The sequence below is a fragment of the Hyperolius riggenbachi genome, chromosome 3 (assembly GCF_040937935.1).
Source record: "Hyperolius riggenbachi isolate aHypRig1 chromosome 3, aHypRig1.pri, whole genome shotgun sequence".
Taxonomy (NCBI): Eukaryota; Metazoa; Chordata; class Amphibia; order Anura; family Hyperoliidae; genus Hyperolius; species Hyperolius riggenbachi.
The window spans coordinates 46,726,904-46,741,625 of NC_090648.1; the positions used below are offsets into that span (position 1 = coordinate 46,726,904).

Genomic DNA, 14,722 nt, shown 5'->3' on the forward strand with positions numbered 1-14,722 from the left:
CTGAATCCAGGGAATGACAGCTTCTGCACATATGTAATTGCTGGTGCAATGTTCTGCAGATAGGCCGCAGTATTCTGCTGAATCCAGGGAATGACAGCTTCTGCACATATGTAATTGCTGGTGCAATGTTCTGCAGATAGGCCGCAGTATTCTGCTGAATCCAGAGAATGACAGCTTCTGCACATATGTAATTGCTGGTGCAATGTTCTGCAGATGTGGAGCTGGATTGTGACACATCTCTAAGCTTTTTGAAATGGGAAAGAGCAACAGCTGGATTAGATTGAGGAGGAGCGAGGAACGGAGGTATTTGGTTGAAGATATTTGTTGTGATTAAAGGGATACTTAAAGAAACACTGAAGCTAGTTTAAAAATGGCTTTTACCTTTTATCTATCTGAGGCATGTTTGCTCCTGTTAAAACGCTGCTATCCCGCGGCAGAACAAGGATTTTTTTTACCCCGCCAACCTCCCTGTGCAAAATCCACTACTTTCTTGGTCGTGGATTTTGTTGCTGTAGAAGGCAGAGCTTTCGGCTGCAGCTCTGCCTCCATGCGTCACGTGTCAATCAGCCGCGTATCTCCGTCTCTAACCCGCCCCTCTCAGTGATGGAAGACAGGGCGGGGCGAGGCGGCAATCAGCACTGATAGACGTGTGTAGAGGCAGAGCTGCAGCTGAAAGCTCTGCCTCTCACGGCAGCGCTCCCCCCAGTGTGCCCCAAGGGATTTGGGGGGTAAAGACCCCTCGTTCTGCCACGGGATATCGGCGTTTTAACAGGGGCAAACATGCCTCACATAAATAAAAAGTAAAACGCTGTTTTTAAACTGGCTTCAGTGTCTCTTTAACCCTCCTGGCGGTTTGTCAAAAATCCGCCAGGGGGCAGCAAATACGATTTTTTGATTTTTTTTTTTTTTCATGCAGCGAGACGAGGTCTCGCTACATGATAGCCGCTGCTCAGCGGCATCCCCCCAGCCCAAAGAACGGGATCTCTTGGAGGGCTTCCCCCGTGCCAGGCAGCGCCGTGGGGGGGACTCCGATCCACCCCACGGCGCTGCCTGGCACTGATTGGCCAGGCAGCGCACGGGGTCTGGGGGGGGGGGGGCGGCTGCGGCGACGCGTATAGCGGCGGATCGGCGGGTAGCGGCGGCGATCGGGCACTGCACGCAGCTAGCAAAGTGCTAGCTGTGTGCAGCAAAAAAAAAATTATGCAAATCGGCCCAGCGGGGCCTGAGCGGTGCCTCCCGGCGGCATAGCCCGTGCTCAGCACGGGCTTACCGCCAGGGAGGTTAAAGGACAACTGAAGTGAGAGGTAGATGGAGGCTGCCGTATTGGAGCAGTGCTTTCCAGCGCTGCTAGATTTGAGTGCAGCCGGCGCCGGCATAGACTATAATGGGAGTCAGTCTATAGCGGCGCTCAGTGAGTAACGTCGACGCCGTCAGGAGATGGAGCCAAAGTTGCTTAAAAAACACAATAATTCGGCCTCCAGCAATTGCTGGAAGCCGAATTATATCATTCCCCACCATCCATGGTGGACCTGGAGGGGGAATAGTAATAGTAATAACACTGCCGGGACTTGTGCAGCAGGAGGATTATCCATACACCAGCTGTATCCTGCACCCAAGTCTCCCGGCGCCGATTTCATATGGAGGCTGCCATATTTATTTCCTTTTAAGCAATACCAGTTGCCTGGCAGCTCTGCTGGTCTATTTGGTTCAGTGGTGTCTGAATCACACCAGAAACAAGCATGCAGCTAATCAGATCTGACGATAATGTCATAAGCTGCATGCTTTTTCAGGGTCTGGGGCTAAAAGTATTAGAGGCAGAGGATATTTATATCCTTTTTATCCTTTATAACCTTTTTAAGCAATACCAGTTGCCTGGCTATCCTGCTGATCCTCTGCCTCTGAGGGCCCGATTCCACTTGCGTGGAAACCGGGCCGAATCCGCAAAGTTTCCCTGCAGGCAAATCGCGCGGGGAAACTCTGCCATAGAGTGTAATAGACCCGCCAGCCGAATCGCTTTCGCTAGCGATTCGTCCGGCTTTTCCATCCGAAGTTGTGCGGGAGGTTGCAAATCCCATAGCCGTGCGTCGCCCTGACGCGTGCGGCACAGGTGGAAACGGGCCCTAATACTTTTAGCCATAGACCCTGAACAAGCATGCAGCAGATCAGGAGTTTCTGACATGATTGTCAGATCTGACAAGATTAGCCACATGCTGGTTTCTGGTGTTATTCTGACACTATTGCAGCCAAATAGAGCAGCAGGGCTGCCAGGCAACTGGTATTGTTTGAAAGGAGACAAATATGGCAGCCTCCATATTCTTCTCCCTACAGTTGTCCTTTAAGCTAAAAAAAAAAAAATAATAATAATTAAAAAAAAAGTTTTATTTACTTGGGTCTTCTTACAGCGCCCTACAGTCATCCTGTGCCTGCGCCGTCCTTCCTTGACCTTCCAGCGAGCAGCGGCAACCCTCTGACAGCTGGTTGGAGGCTACTGCGCATGCGTGGCACTGAGCCGCACCCTGATCGCGCTCCCATCATCTGGAGCATTCTGATCACATGCAAATCGCAAGGGCATCTTCAAAATAATAGAAATTGAGGGAACCCTTTGATACTAGCGTGATCACATTTTGCCTGATCACAAACGTTCAGTGCAAATGGCTAATGGTCACTTGCGTTTAAGCGCACATGCACAAGAAATACACCAAAAAATGTTTGCATGTTTTATGTTTTTCTATGCTAACATGGTGGAAACAAGGCTGTAGACGCGATGTGAGTGCTTTGGGCCTGTACACACTGCTGCGTTTGTGCTGCGTTTTTATTTAATCGCTAGGTCTTTTGAAAAAGCAAAATCGTGATGACCTGTACACACAGGTGTGATGTGTTCTTAGAAAAACTCAATTGCAGTGGCTGCTTCGCTTTTTAAAGCGGAACTGTAGAGAGAAAATAAATACATTGTTTCACTTACCTGGGGCTTCCCTAAGCCCCCAGCAGCTGTCCTGTCCCACGCCACTTCTCGACGAGCCTCCATTCTCCCGCCGCCAGCTACTTTCGGTTTTGCCGCCGGACCACTGCGCCTGCACGGCTTTGGCGCATCCTTTCTTCGCGTTCCCCGCTATTGCAGAGGGGAACGCGAAGAAAGGATACGCTTGGCAGGGCTGCGCTGGTATCGGCTTACAAGTCGAGGTACGGGACACAGCGGCGGCGGGAGAACAGAGGCTCGGGCAGGAGCGGCGCGGGACAGGACAGCTGCTGGGGGCTTGGGGAAGCCCAAGGTAAGTGAAACAATGTGTTTATTTTCTACAGTTCCGCTTTAAGCGCTGTGTTTGAAAAAAACGCATGAAAAACGCAATGCTTGCGATTTTCAATGCATTTTTTAAGTAAACAATCATGAAACCTGGAAAAGATAGCCTCAGCAACATCGCAAGCACACAAAAATCACTAGTAGATATTTGATTAAAAAACGCAATCGCATTGCACTGCGTTTGCGATTTTTAGTGTTTACAGGCCCTTTACTGACCATTAGTGCTTTCAGAGCATTTAAAAAAAAAAAAAACACTCCCATTGACTTGCATTAAAATCATGGTAAAATCACGGTGAACGCGACTTTTAAAAAAAATCTATATCGTGTCAATTTTACAGCGATTTTAATGTGAAAGTCAATGGGAGCAGTTTTTTTGTTGTTGTTATTTTTAAACGCTCAGAAGGCACTGATGGTCAGAAAAGCGCTCACAGTGTGTCTACAGACTAAGGCCTGGAACCCACTAGAGCGCTTTTTTGTGCATTTAGGGAGCGCTTTAAATCACTATCGATTTCAATGTAAATAAATGTAACAAATTCCACAGTAGCGATTGCAATTAGCAAAATTGCAATCTCAGGACATGCAGCAATTTGGGAGCGTTTGCGCTTCAATGTAAAGTATTGAAGCACTGGCAAATGGCTCTTTAAAGAAAACCTGTAGCGACAAAAAGTTCCCCTGTGGGTACTCACCTCAGTAGGGGGAAGCCTCCGGATCCTAATGAGTCTTCCCCCTTCCTCCTGTGTCCCACGGCGGTCTCGCAATGTCCTCCGTACAGGAGGGATGTAAGTAGTAAACATCCCCCCCCCCCCCCGGCTCCAGCGCAGGCGCAGTATCGGCTCTCCGCTCGGAGATAGGCGGAAATAGCCGATCGCTGTCGGGCCGCTCTACTGCCTGCGTAGTAGAGCGGACCCGACTGAGATCGGCTATTTCTGCCTATCTCCGTGCTGAGAGCCACAACAGCGCCCCCGCTGGAGCCAGGGAAGGCAAATAAATCAGAGCTTGTCAGGCTTGTCGAGCCAGGATCGCCGGAGACTTCGGGGGAGCCAGCACTGGATTGCCTGCAGCTACAGGGGAGGGGGAAGCCTCATTGGGACCCTGAGGCTTCCCCCTACCGAGGTGAGTACCCCCCAGGGGAACGTTTTTTGTTACAGGTTCTCTTTCATCGCTACACATATCGATTTGTGTGTGATTTTAAATTACTGCAAACTGTAAAAAAAAATTACAATAAATTGAAAGGCCCAATCAGAATTAAATCACAATCACTAAAAAAAACGCTAGCGATTTGCAAATTTGTAGTGGGTTCCAGGCCTCAAGAGCCTAGCTCAAAAAAACAAAACAAAAAACAAGACCAAAAAAGGAATTGGACATTCTTGCAGCACCCACAACAATATCAATAAAGAGTACAACAGTACAACTTACGGTAGCTAAACCTCACCCACTAGTAAAAAAATTATTAAAAAAAAGGGTTCCTGTATCAAGTTGAGGGCTGGAACCCACTAGAGCTTTTTTTCTTGAGCGTTTAGGGAGCGAATCAAAATGCCAGCAATTTTCCTAAACACTCATCTAATGTTAATGGATGGGCCAAATTCCACTGGCGCAATTGCGATTAGCCAAATCGCTATCGCAGGACATGCAGCACTTTGGTTGCATTAGCGTTTTTGCAATGTAAAGTATATAAACATATGCATAATTTGTGACATTTTTAATAAAATTCAAACAAATTAGAAATCACCACTTCTGGACCTTTCGATGATGAAATCAATGCCCTGTTTTGATCCCCTTACCACTGCCAGGGCGCAGATTTCAATCATCCCTCTGCTACCGCCGGTCACGTTGCTCTTTCCATGCCACAGATCATTTTCCCTGCCATATATATGATGGCAGAGCTGTATGAGCCGGTCAGGAGCCAATTTCATTGGCTTCTGACCCTGTCATCACTGTACGCCAATCCCATTGGATTACATTGATGGACAGCGTCAGGAGCCAAAGAAAGCGGTTCCTGACCTGCTTACTCAGCTCTGCCATCTTAGCGATGGCAGAGACAGGAGCCCGCAGGGTTGGAGGAGTGGCATGACCGGCATCGGGGATGTGCGGCGATTCGTCGGGATTCACTGGTACCAACAGACTCTGGTCCTTAAAGAAAACCTGTACTGAAAATTAAAAGTCAAAATAAGCATACACAAGTCATACTTACCTTCCATGTAGTCTACCCCTTAGTGTCTTTCTCCTGTCCCGCGTCCTGTTTGTTCACTGTGATCAAGGGAATTTTCCGGCCTCCATTTTGAAAATGGCCACTACCCCATAACAGCTTTCTGGTCAGCACACAGTTAAACTGTAACATCGCCCACTTGAGCCATAGGGAAACATGGACACATCAGTTTTCCTCTCAGCTATAACTGACAGCAACTGAAATTTTACTGATAGAAACTGATATATTTCAGATCTGACAAAATATTGTCAGAACTGGAAGGGATTATTGTCAGAAGAAAATGGTGAGCTTCTGAGAGGAACTGATGGCAAGGTATCTATGTAATGTTCATTTGAAGTTACCTCATGTGTTTATTTTAAATATTTTTACTCAGTACAGGTTCTCTTTAAGGGGACAGAGACTGCAGGTACAGAAGTGGTTAATTCTTATTAGTTTTTTGTTATTATTTATTTTCATACCTTTCTTTTCATTGAGTTCTAAAGGCTTTGGAAGCAATTCCAGTTCAGTACAACTGCATCCACAGCACCCATGTGGGCACCTCAGGAAATGAGTATCTTTATTTAACAGGCTGAGCCAAGTACACCTCCGAGTGCGCATTCTACAGTTAGGCTGCTTTCACAGTGGGACGTTACAGGCGCACGTTAGAGCAGCCTGTAACGCAGCCCAACTCACAGCAATGAAAAATCAATGGGCTGTTCACAGTGCCCACGTTGCGTTACAGTGTAACGCTGGACGTTATTGGAATGCTGCATGCTGTGCGTTATACGCGCCCTAAGCTCGTTTCCACTATCGCGAATCTGCATGCGTCCAACGCATGCGGATTCGCACATGTAATGCAAGTGGATGGGCCTGTTTTCACTGTAGCGTTGTTGAGGTGCGTTTTTTTCAGCGGTGAAAAAACGCACAAAAGAGCCGCAGAATTCGCCTGCGAGTGGAATGCATGCGAATCACCGCTAATGTATTTAATAAGGAAATCTCCTGCGGCTTTGGTATGTGAATTTTCATGCGAATTCGCATGGAAATCAATGTAAATGCACACCGCCACTGCCATGCTTAAATTCGCATACAGCGTCATCCATGCAAATTTTCATGCGAATTCGCATGAAAATTCGCATACACCCGCATGTGAAATTCGCATCCGCATGCAAATTTTTACCGCGGTGATTCACACCGCAATAGTGGAAACGAGCTCTAAGCTGCGTTAGACTGCTTGCACATGCGCAGTTATGTTGGAGGAGGAGGGGAGAGTCCACTAGTTCCCCTAGCCACATGGCTAATTAATATTCACTGCACTGTGTGACGTGCAGTGTTTACTTCCTGGAGCGGCCGCTCTGTGCGGTGATTGGCTGGTGGGACCACGTGATGTGGATCATGTGGTCTCCGCAGTCCATAGCACAAAAAAGGTGCACCAAGAGCTGCATAACGTGGCTCTAGGTAGCGTCCTCCTTCAACACCACCAGGCGTTGCGTTAGGGGCACGTTATGCGACCTTAATGTAGCCTCAAACGCAACGTCCTGATGTGAAAGAGGCCTAAGTGCTCTGTACTGCATATGAGTTGTACATGAATAAAGATACCCATGTGTGATCTATAAAAGTCATTGGGGTAAATCAATGCTGCTTCCACAGCCTCATATTGTTACTTCTTCAGCAACATAAGGACAGCCCCCTATTAAAAAAATGGCCTTTGCTGCAGATCTGTCAGCATCTTCGGAGTTTGACAAAAAAGAATGAATGAAAATAAGTTATTGAACAAAATAATAAAATATTAAAAATTAGTTTATTCATTTCTGCGTTGGAACGTGAGCCTCATGTCCCTGCAGTTTGGGGTGTTCTGCCCGTGATCGTGAGGGCAAATGCCCGCGATGTTACCGGCAACAGGGGGGGATTGACTGCAGTGGACAAAAGTGCCCTGAGCCAATCCGTTCTCGGCCACTGAGAATAAACACTGTTTTTGTAAAAAAAACTGTGTTTATTCTTAAATAGAGCCACCGCACTTCCTCTCGACGCTTCCTCCCACCGCTTACAGCCGGCGATCGTTAGATCTATGAATGGGAAGAAAGTTCCTACGTAGACACCTACGTCCCTTCCCTAGTTACAATGTAGCAGCAATGTTGCTTACTATAGCGTACATATTGTATGCAAATAGAAAGCGCTCAATGGGGACATCTTGTGACCAAATAGTAAATTTACACCTATAGGCATTAGGGAATAAAAAATATGTCATATGTATGTTAAGAGGGCTTATTATTATTAAATTATGGGGTAGAAATTAGTTATGGATTTAAAACTGAAACAATGCACTTTTGTTTCCAAATAAAATATTGTCACCATACATTGTACTAGGGATATCATTTTAACATTGCAATAACTGGGACAAATGGGCAAATAACATGTGTGGATTTTAATTACGGTAGCATGTATTATTTTAAAACTATAATGGCAGAAAACTGAGAAATAATGATTTCCCCCCCCCCCTTTTTTCCTTATTATTCCTGGTAAAATGCATTTAGAATAAAATAATTCTTAACATAATGTACCACCCAAAGAAAGCCTAATTGGTGGTGGAAAAAAAACAAGGTATAAATAATTTTGTTGTGATAAAGTTATTGGGGAATGAATGGGAGGAGCGCTGAAATGTGAAAATTCCTCTCGCCCATAAGGTGAAAAATACCTGCGGGCTGAAATGGTTAGTTTAAACGTGATAAAAAATTCCACATAGTGCCGTAGTGCCCCTTAAATATGTATTTCCAAATGTGTAGAACTAATCCTGTTCATGAATGACAATTGGAGAAAGTTATTTTTTTAAAACAGATTAATAGCAGGGATGCTCGGGTAGTACTTTTTAATACCCGAATGGATTTGGATCCAGGTACCTAGATATCTAGATCCGAAGTTGCGGATATCCGCGTGAACACGGATATCTGACCGCATTACCCGCGGATACCCGACCTATTCGGGTATCCGGATAGAAAAACCGGAAGTGCCCTTTAAATAGCTTTAAGAAGGGTTTTTAGGGCATGTAACATCATGTTTTTTTTTTAAAGGGAAACACTAATTTATTATTTGGTGGATATAAAATAAAAAAAAAAAATAAAGCCTGTAAATTATTAACAGCGGTCGACGGTCGTGCAGCCCATATTGTGTCCAAAGTCCAACCGCACAACTGGGACATGACAGTTTTCAGCCCAGACACCTCCAAAAACTGAGACCGCAATTGTGTTTTGGGTTGAATATAGGTGGTGGTATCAGCAGCAGTGGCCTGTGGCACCGTGGCGGTGGGAGCCAGCGCCAGCTTGCTTCAGCCTCTTGAACTCCTCATGCTCAGCAACATGTTTTTTGGCCAGATGGGTGATAAAGCTGGAGGTGTCATACTTGTAGGGGTCACAACCTCTGCTCATCTGTAGTTCGCACACATTGTATATGGCAAACTTGCTGTTCAATGAGGGCAGAGTGAAAAACCGCCAGATTGGGGAGGTGAAGATTCCGCTGCGGCCTGAATGGGATGCTGTGGCTTTTCTCCCTGTGCCGGTTGGGGGTTGAGTGGTGCGGCTGGTGGTAGTGGCAGAAGGATGTGGGTCCCGCAATCCACGGCCACTGTCTGCAATGCTGATCCTCCATGCCAAACCCACCGACGCATCCTCCTCCTCAGAGTCAGAGCTGACATCCCCATCCTGTGGATGGTAGTCATGGTCCTTCATCCCATCATCATCAAACCCCCCTCCTCAAAACCCAGAACATCCTCCTCAAACTCCTTGCGGCTAACAGCCCTGAGTTCAATCGTGGCGCCTGGAGCGAAAAGCTCGCTGACTGAGGGTAGGCTGCCCGCTGGGGTCGACACTGACACGGCAGACCTTCTGAGGGTGGCCGTAATGTTGCTCCCTGTCTTCTTGCCCTTGCTGTCCCTCCCCCGGCTGCCGGTGCCAGCAGACATAGTACAACTTATATGTGATGATGTGACCAGATGATGTGGGGTACTTTTACTTTAATAAAATCTGGGTTGGACTTTAAATCAAATCAGCACGGAGTGACAGACCGCAGAGTAGAGGATAGACAGTGTACACTATCTGTCTAACTGTCACACTGACAATGCTCAGCACAGCAGCACTGCAGTAATCTGTAGTAAGTTTGAACACAGTACTACTCTCTAACAACTAACTGCAGTACTAACTATATACAATACAATAACACAGTAATCCTATTCCCTAACCTATACTATCCTGCTGGCCTGCACAGCACACACAGACACAGACAGGACCTAACTGAGTGAACGAAATCAAACAATTACAAGCTAGCTAGCTAAAAAAACAATAGAACAATAGTGTAGTGAAGGTGTTTAGCACTCAAAGCTTTAGGTTTATCACTGTATACAGCACTTGCTAAGCCAACAGCACTGGAGCAAGTCTGTCAGTGAGCAGCCAGCCAGCCACACAAGCAAGGACGATCTGTCTCATCATGCCAGCCCTCCTTATTATACAGGGAGGCTGGCCAGGGTTCCCTTCTGTGATTGGGTGCTAGGGCTTAGTCTGGGAGCCCTCTGATTGGCTCAATGAGGTCAGGGGGGGGGGGGGGGGGGGCTGGCAAGAGTTCCCCTCTGTGATCGGTTGCTAGGGCTTCTGCTGGGAGCCCTCTGATTGGCTCAATGACATCATCTCTTTAGTTACAGTACCCGGATCTGGATATCCACGTGTATCCAGATTATGCGGCCAGATATCCGCATAGAGCTATCCGGATTTGGGCCCAGGTATCCGGATCCAACCGGATAGCAGAAAAATTGTCGGATACCCAGGTATCTGGGATCTGGATGAGCATCCCTAAAATGTAATAGTACTTACGTGTAGAAAGCCCAGAAGTTGTTGATGTGGAAGAGGTGGTTGTGATCGATGTTGGAGCAGGGGTACTAGGAGTACTGGTGACCGGCAAAGTACTTGCATGTGGAGTTGTCCGATAGCCAGTAGTGGCCAGTAAGGTAGTGGTGGCTAATAAATTCGTGGTAGGCACATTTGTGGATTGTTTCATGGTAGATTGCTGGCTGCTGCTAGAATAGTTTGTAGCTGACGTGGTTATGATGACTGTAGATGGTGAAGTCTGAGAAGTAGATGCTGTACTTGACATCTGCATAGTTTGAATGATGGTTGAAGACAAAATGGTTGTTTTTGCTAGTGTGCTTTGACCAAAACTTGTAGATACGCTGGTTGTAGTTTTCGATTTAGTAGATGGAAGACCGGTGGTTGCAGATATTACATCTGCAGATGTTAGCCTGGGTGTTGCAGTTTGGAAAACAGTAGTTGGTGGCCTTGATGTTGGCGGTGAAGAGGTGAGTAGAATAGTAGGTAGAGTTCCTGTGCCTTCAGAGCTAACTGCAGGTATGGTGGATGTTAAAACAGTAAGTGGAGAGTTACTTGTCGCCAGTAAGGCTGTAGAAGAAGTTATGGGCAAGCTAGGTGTTACTGTTGAAGTAAAGATTAAAGAATCTGTGAATAAGGTAGATACAGACAGTGTTTTTGTGCCTGGAAAATCTGTGGTAGACAACATTGTTAATGGAAGCATGGAAACGGAACTTGGGAAAGATGTGGTCACAGGAGTGTTTACTTTAGTAGTTAGTAAAGATGTTTCTTGTATGTCTGCTGTTAAAGGTGTTGTGTTTAGTAGTGTAACAGAGGATGAAGTTGCTGTTGTTATATCTTCAGGGAAAGTGTTTCTTTCAGTGGTCTGAATGGTTGTATTTGTTTCAGTAACACCAGCAGTATGGGCACTTAAGCTAGTCTCTTGGCCAGTGGTTGGTTCTATAGGTTTTTTATCTGTTGTTCTTTCTGTTACTATTTCAGTCGTTGCTGGATCATCTTCAGTTGTTGACCCTCCATGGTCAATAGTAATAGTTGAACCACTTAGATTTGATTCAGTGCTAGTTTGTTTTATGTGCTCGGTTTTTGTAACTTTGTTAGTCAATTCAGTAGTTTCATCAGTAATGACTCCATCGTCTGTGGTCACCTTGGTCGAAAATCCTGTAACTGTAACTCTTTCGCTGTTTGCAGGAGTCAATACAGTTGAGGTTCCTAATTCTTGGCTAATAGTTTCCTTGTCAAAAATAGTAACTCGTGCAGTAGAAGCTCCTGTAGGGGTCTGAACTTCAGCTGGAGTTAGAATAACAGTTGTTTTTGTTATTTCCGTATTTGTATAGGAAGTGGTATGCTCTGCTGGTGCTGTTGATTTCACAGTGCCAGATGTAGCTACAAATGATGTTGTGAAAGCTACAGATTCCTCTGTGGTTGTTTCTTCTAGAGCTGTTGAGGATTGTGCAGGTATGGAGTCAGTTGCTGTTGAAGAGATCTCCAGCGTTGTTGGCATAAGGGATTCTGTTGTTGACTCTTGGGCACCTGTGGAAAGAATAGTGGTTCCTTCTGATATGGTGGTGCCAGCACTTGCAGTTGGTGATGTTTCTAAGTTTGTTGTGTGAATAGTGGTAGTTTCTGCTGTAAGGGAACTGTCTGAAGTGAATAGAGATGTGGTCCCTAAATCTTGACTGGTTGTTTCCCCAACACCATCGCTGATTGGTGTGGTGGTGGTTGTGTCTCTTGCTGTAGTTGAGGTGTAAACGGAAGTTTCTGTTAGGGTCTGAGCCTCAGTGGGCATTTGTGCCACAGTGGTTTTCTCTGAAGCTGCTGGTGTTGTCATCTCTGCATTTGTGTAGGATGTGGTATGATCGGCCAGTGTTGTATCCTCCGCGGTGCCAGATGTAGCAGCAAATGATGTTGTAAGTGTGTCTTGACCAGGTGTGGTAAAATACTGAGGTGATGACTCTGGTGCAGTTGTAGAGCCATATGATGTTGTTGTTTCTTGTGCCATGGTGCTAAGAAGAGTAGTGTCTTCAGAGGAAGTGGCCTCTACACTGTGTGATGTCGACCCTGCAAAGTCTGTTGTGTGCAATGTTTGAGTTTGCGCTTTAGATGTAGTGGAAAGATCAGCTGTTGAGACAGTTGTAGCTACATATTCCTCTGTGGTTGTTTCATCTAGAGCTGTTGAGGATTGAGCAGGTGTGGAGTCAGTTGCTGTTGAAGAGATTTCCAGCGTTGTTGGCATAAGGGATTCTGTTGTTGACTCTTGGGCACCTGAGGAAAGAATAGTGATTCCTTCTGATATGGTGGTGCCAGCACTTGCAGTTGGCGATGTTTCTAAGTTTGTTGTGTGAATGGTAGTAGTTTCTGCTGTAAGGGAACTGTCTGAAGTGAATAGAGTTGTGGTCCCTAAATCTTGACTGGTTGTTTCCCCAACACCATCGCTGATTGGTGTGGTGGTTGTCGTCTCTCTTGCTGTAGTTGAGGTGTAAACGGAAGTTTCTGTTAGGGTCTGAGCCTCAGTGGGCGTTTGTGCCACAGTGGTTTTCTCTGAAGCTGCTGGTGTTGTCATCTCTGCATTTGTGTAGGATGTGGTACGATCAGCCAGTGTTGTATCCTCCGCAGTGCCAGATGTAGCAGCAAATGATGTTGTAAGTGTGTCTTGACCAGGTGTGGTAGAATACTGTGGTGATGGCTCTGGTGCAGTTGTAGAGCCATATGATGTTGTCTTTTCTTGTGCCATGGTGCTAAGAAGAGTAGTGTCTTCAGAGGAAGTGGCCTCTACACTGTGTGATGTCGACCCTGTAAAGTCTGTTGTGTGCAATGTTTGAGTTTGTGCTTTAGATGTAGTAGAAAGATCAGCTGTTGAGACAGTTGTAGCTACATATTCCTCTGTGGTTGTTTCATCTAGAGCTGTTGAGGATTGAGCAGGTGTGGAGTCAGTTGCTGTTGAAGAGATCTCCAGCGTTGTTGGCATAAGGGATTCTGTTGTTGACTCTTGGGCACCTGTGGAAAGAATTGAGGTTCCTTCTGATATGGTGGTGCCAGCACTTGCAGTTGGCGATGTTTCTAAGTTTGTTGTGTGAATGGTAGTAGTTTCTGCTGTAAGGGAACTGTCTGAAGTGAATAGAGTTGTGGTCCCTAAATCTTGACTGGTTGTTTCCCCAACACCATCACTGATTGGTGTGGTGGTTGTTGCCTCTCTTGCTGTAGTTGAGGTGTAAACGGAAGTTTCTGTTAGGGTCTGAGCCTCAGTGGGCGTTTGTGCCACAGTGGTTTTCTCTGAAGCTGCTGGTGTTGTCATCTCTGCATTTGTGTAGGATGTGGTATGATCGGCCAGTGTTGTATCCTCCGCAGTGCCAGATGTAGCAGCAAATGATGTTGTAAGAGTGTCTTGACCAGGTGTGGTAGAATACTGTGGTGATGTCTCTGGTGCAGTTGTAGAGCCATATGATGTTGTTGTTTCTTGTGCCATGGTGCTAAGAAGAGTAGTGTCTTCAGAGGAAGTAACCTCTACACTGTGTGATGTCGACCCTGCAAAGTCTGTTGTGTGCAATGTTTCAGTTTGCGCTTTAGATGTAGTGGAAAGATCAGCTGTTGAGACTGTTGTAGCTACATATTCCTCTGTGGTTATTTCATCTAGAGCTGTTGAGGATTGAGCAGGTGTGGAGTCAGTTGCTGTTGAAGAGATCTCCAGCGTTGTTGGCATAAGGGATTCTGTTGTTGACTCTTGGGCACCTGTGGAAAGAATAGAGGTTCCTTCTGATATGGTGGTGCCAGCACTTGCAGATGGCGATGTTTCTAAGTTTGTTGTGTGAATGGTGGTAGTTTCTGCTGTAAGGGAACTGTCTGAAGTGAATAGAGTTGTGGTACCTAAATCTTGACTGGTTGTTTCCCCAACACCATCACTGATTGGTGTGGTGGTTGTTGCCTCTCTTGCTGTAGTTGAGGTGTAAACGGAAGTTTCTGTTAGGGTCTGAGCCTCTGTGGGCATTTGTGCCACAGTGGTTTTCTCTGAAGCTGCTGGTGTTGTCATCTCTGCATTTGTGTAGGATGTGGTATGATCGGCCAGTGTTGTATCCTCCGCAGTGCCAGATGTAGCAGCAAATGATGTTGTAAGTGTGTCTTGACCAGGTGTGGTAGAATACTGTGGTGATGTCTCTGGTGCAGTTGTAGAGCCATATGATGTTGTTGTTTCTTGTGCCATGGTGCTAAGAAGAGTAGTGTCTTCAGAGGAAGTGGCCTCTACACTGTGTGATGTCGACCTTGCAAAGTCTGTTGTGTGCAATGTTTGAGTTTGCGCTTTAGATGTAGTAGAAAAATCAGCTGTTGAGACAGTTGTAGCTACATATTCCTCTGTGGTTGTTTCATCTAGAGCTGTTGAGG

At 46.1% G+C, this 14,722-nt stretch overlaps 1 protein-coding gene across 1 annotated transcript; it reads right to left on the reverse strand.

The window, feature by feature from the left end:
• Window positions 1-5,194: 5,194 nt before the first annotated feature.
• LOC137562080 (mucin-22-like) lies at window positions 5,195-13,811 on the reverse strand. Its single transcript, XM_068273417.1, has 2 exons — window positions 10,337-13,811; window positions 5,195-5,445 (listed from the first exon to the last, which is right to left on the reverse strand). The coding sequence occupies exons 1-2, from the start codon at window positions 13,809-13,811 to the stop codon at window positions 5,195-5,197; spliced, it is 3,726 nt and encodes a 1,241-aa protein (XP_068129518.1).
• Window positions 13,812-14,722: the final 911 nt, after the last annotated feature.